We start from the raw sequence: 1,443 nt of genomic DNA, 5'->3' as shown, positions 1-1,443 counted from the left end.
CAGGAGATCAACGTACACTTCTCCAGGTACTCCATGCCCGTCTGGTTGGCACATAGCGTGTTCGTCAGCATCGGCTTCACGTATGTGCTCAGAACAACGTCCACCACGTCGTCCAGCGAGTTGCACTGGCTTTTGTCGGTGATGCTGTTGCCGCACATGAAGATGTGGTTTTTATTCTCCAACGAGTAATTCGGATCGTTGTCACAGAAGTTCAAGAGCGCCCCGCAGGCGCTCTGCGAGACCTGCTGCTCCTGGCTCTGCACCTGAGCCCGCAGCGCCTGGAAGTCGAACTGCTTCTCGCACCACGGCACCAGGTACCACTGAAAGACGCCAGGCTCACGGCTGTACTGGAGGTCCACCTCGCCGCAGCCGGCGGACATCACGTAGATGCATATCGTGAACAGCACCGCAAGCAACGCAAATGCAAGCGCGAACACGAAGTACAGGCAGCTCCACACAATCGGGCAGATCCCACTGCAACGGCACAGCGCAAAGATCAGCATGCACAGCATCAGGAAAACACCGACGCTGCCGACGCAGCAGACCACAATCTCGGCAGCGCGGAAGTACTTGAGGTAGTTGTTGCGCGCCAGGTGCACGTAGTAGGTAACATTATCGTTCACGGCGTCAAAGGCGCTAAGGTCGATTGACGGTGGTGTCGGTGGGTCCGCGCTGTAGTTTGTCAGCAGCATCGTGATGTTCGCACGGGTGTCGTTGAAGTAATCAAGCGTGCGATACTCGGTGTCGTGGATAATTTGTTTGGCTGCCTGCTCCAGTAAGACGGAGCCATACACCAGCAGCACGCACACGCCGCACGCCACAAGCACCGAAATCACGATCCACATCCATAGGCAGCAGCGGGCAACGCCGAGGTCCGTCTCCGCCTTCGGCTTCACATACGCCTCGCAGCAGCTGCAGCAGTGGCAGCAGAACAGAATCGGCAGCCCAATCACCGTGAAGATGAACACGAGCGCAGCGAAGGCGGGATACAGGTAGTAGGGCCACTGGGACCGGATGCGATCCGTGTTCCCCAGGCACTCCAGCAGGCTGTTGTTAGAGGAAGGACCTTGCCACACCATTTGACACTCCAGCGACCGCTGCGCCGAGACGGCCGTCGCCGCCAGGCACATGACGAGGGCGAGCAGAGCGCCCACGAGAAGCGCTGTTTTGGCCATTTTATCAGCGGCGATAGTCGGGTGTTGGGTAGCACGGATTCGCTTCGCCGGTCAAGCGCCTGATAGAATGTGCCTTGTCTCGGAAGGGATAGGAGTGGGAGTGCGCGTCGGTGATGGTCCAAGCCTCGCAGCTGGAGCGACGCCGCAAGCGGAAAGGCAGGAAGTGGAGAGAGAAAGAGGAACAGATCTCCTGGAAGCAAGAGAAGAGCAAGATTGTCCTCCGAGAGAAAACAAAAAATGGAGCGGGGCTACCGGTCAGGCGATGAGC

At 58.3% G+C, this 1,443-nt stretch overlaps 1 protein-coding gene across 1 annotated transcript; it reads right to left on the bottom strand.

Annotated features, from left to right (window-relative positions):
• Nucleotides 1-2: 2 nt before the first annotated feature.
• LDBPK_190570 (hypothetical protein, conserved) lies at nt 3-1,175 on the bottom strand (the record flags this gene model as incomplete). The annotated part of the gene is made up of 1 exon (XM_003860187.1): nt 3-1,175. A coding segment is annotated over one exon (1,173 nt), but the record flags the coding sequence as incomplete, so codon positions are not given.
• Nucleotides 1,176-1,443: the final 268 nt, after the last annotated feature.

Source organism: Leishmania donovani, chromosome 19 (genome assembly GCF_000227135.1).
Source record: "Leishmania donovani BPK282A1 complete genome, chromosome 19".
In the NCBI taxonomy this organism is placed as follows: domain Eukaryota; phylum Euglenozoa; class Kinetoplastea; order Trypanosomatida; family Trypanosomatidae; genus Leishmania; species Leishmania donovani.
Note: the sequence above shows the minus strand (reverse complement) of the source record. Positions and strands in the feature narration are given on the sequence as shown.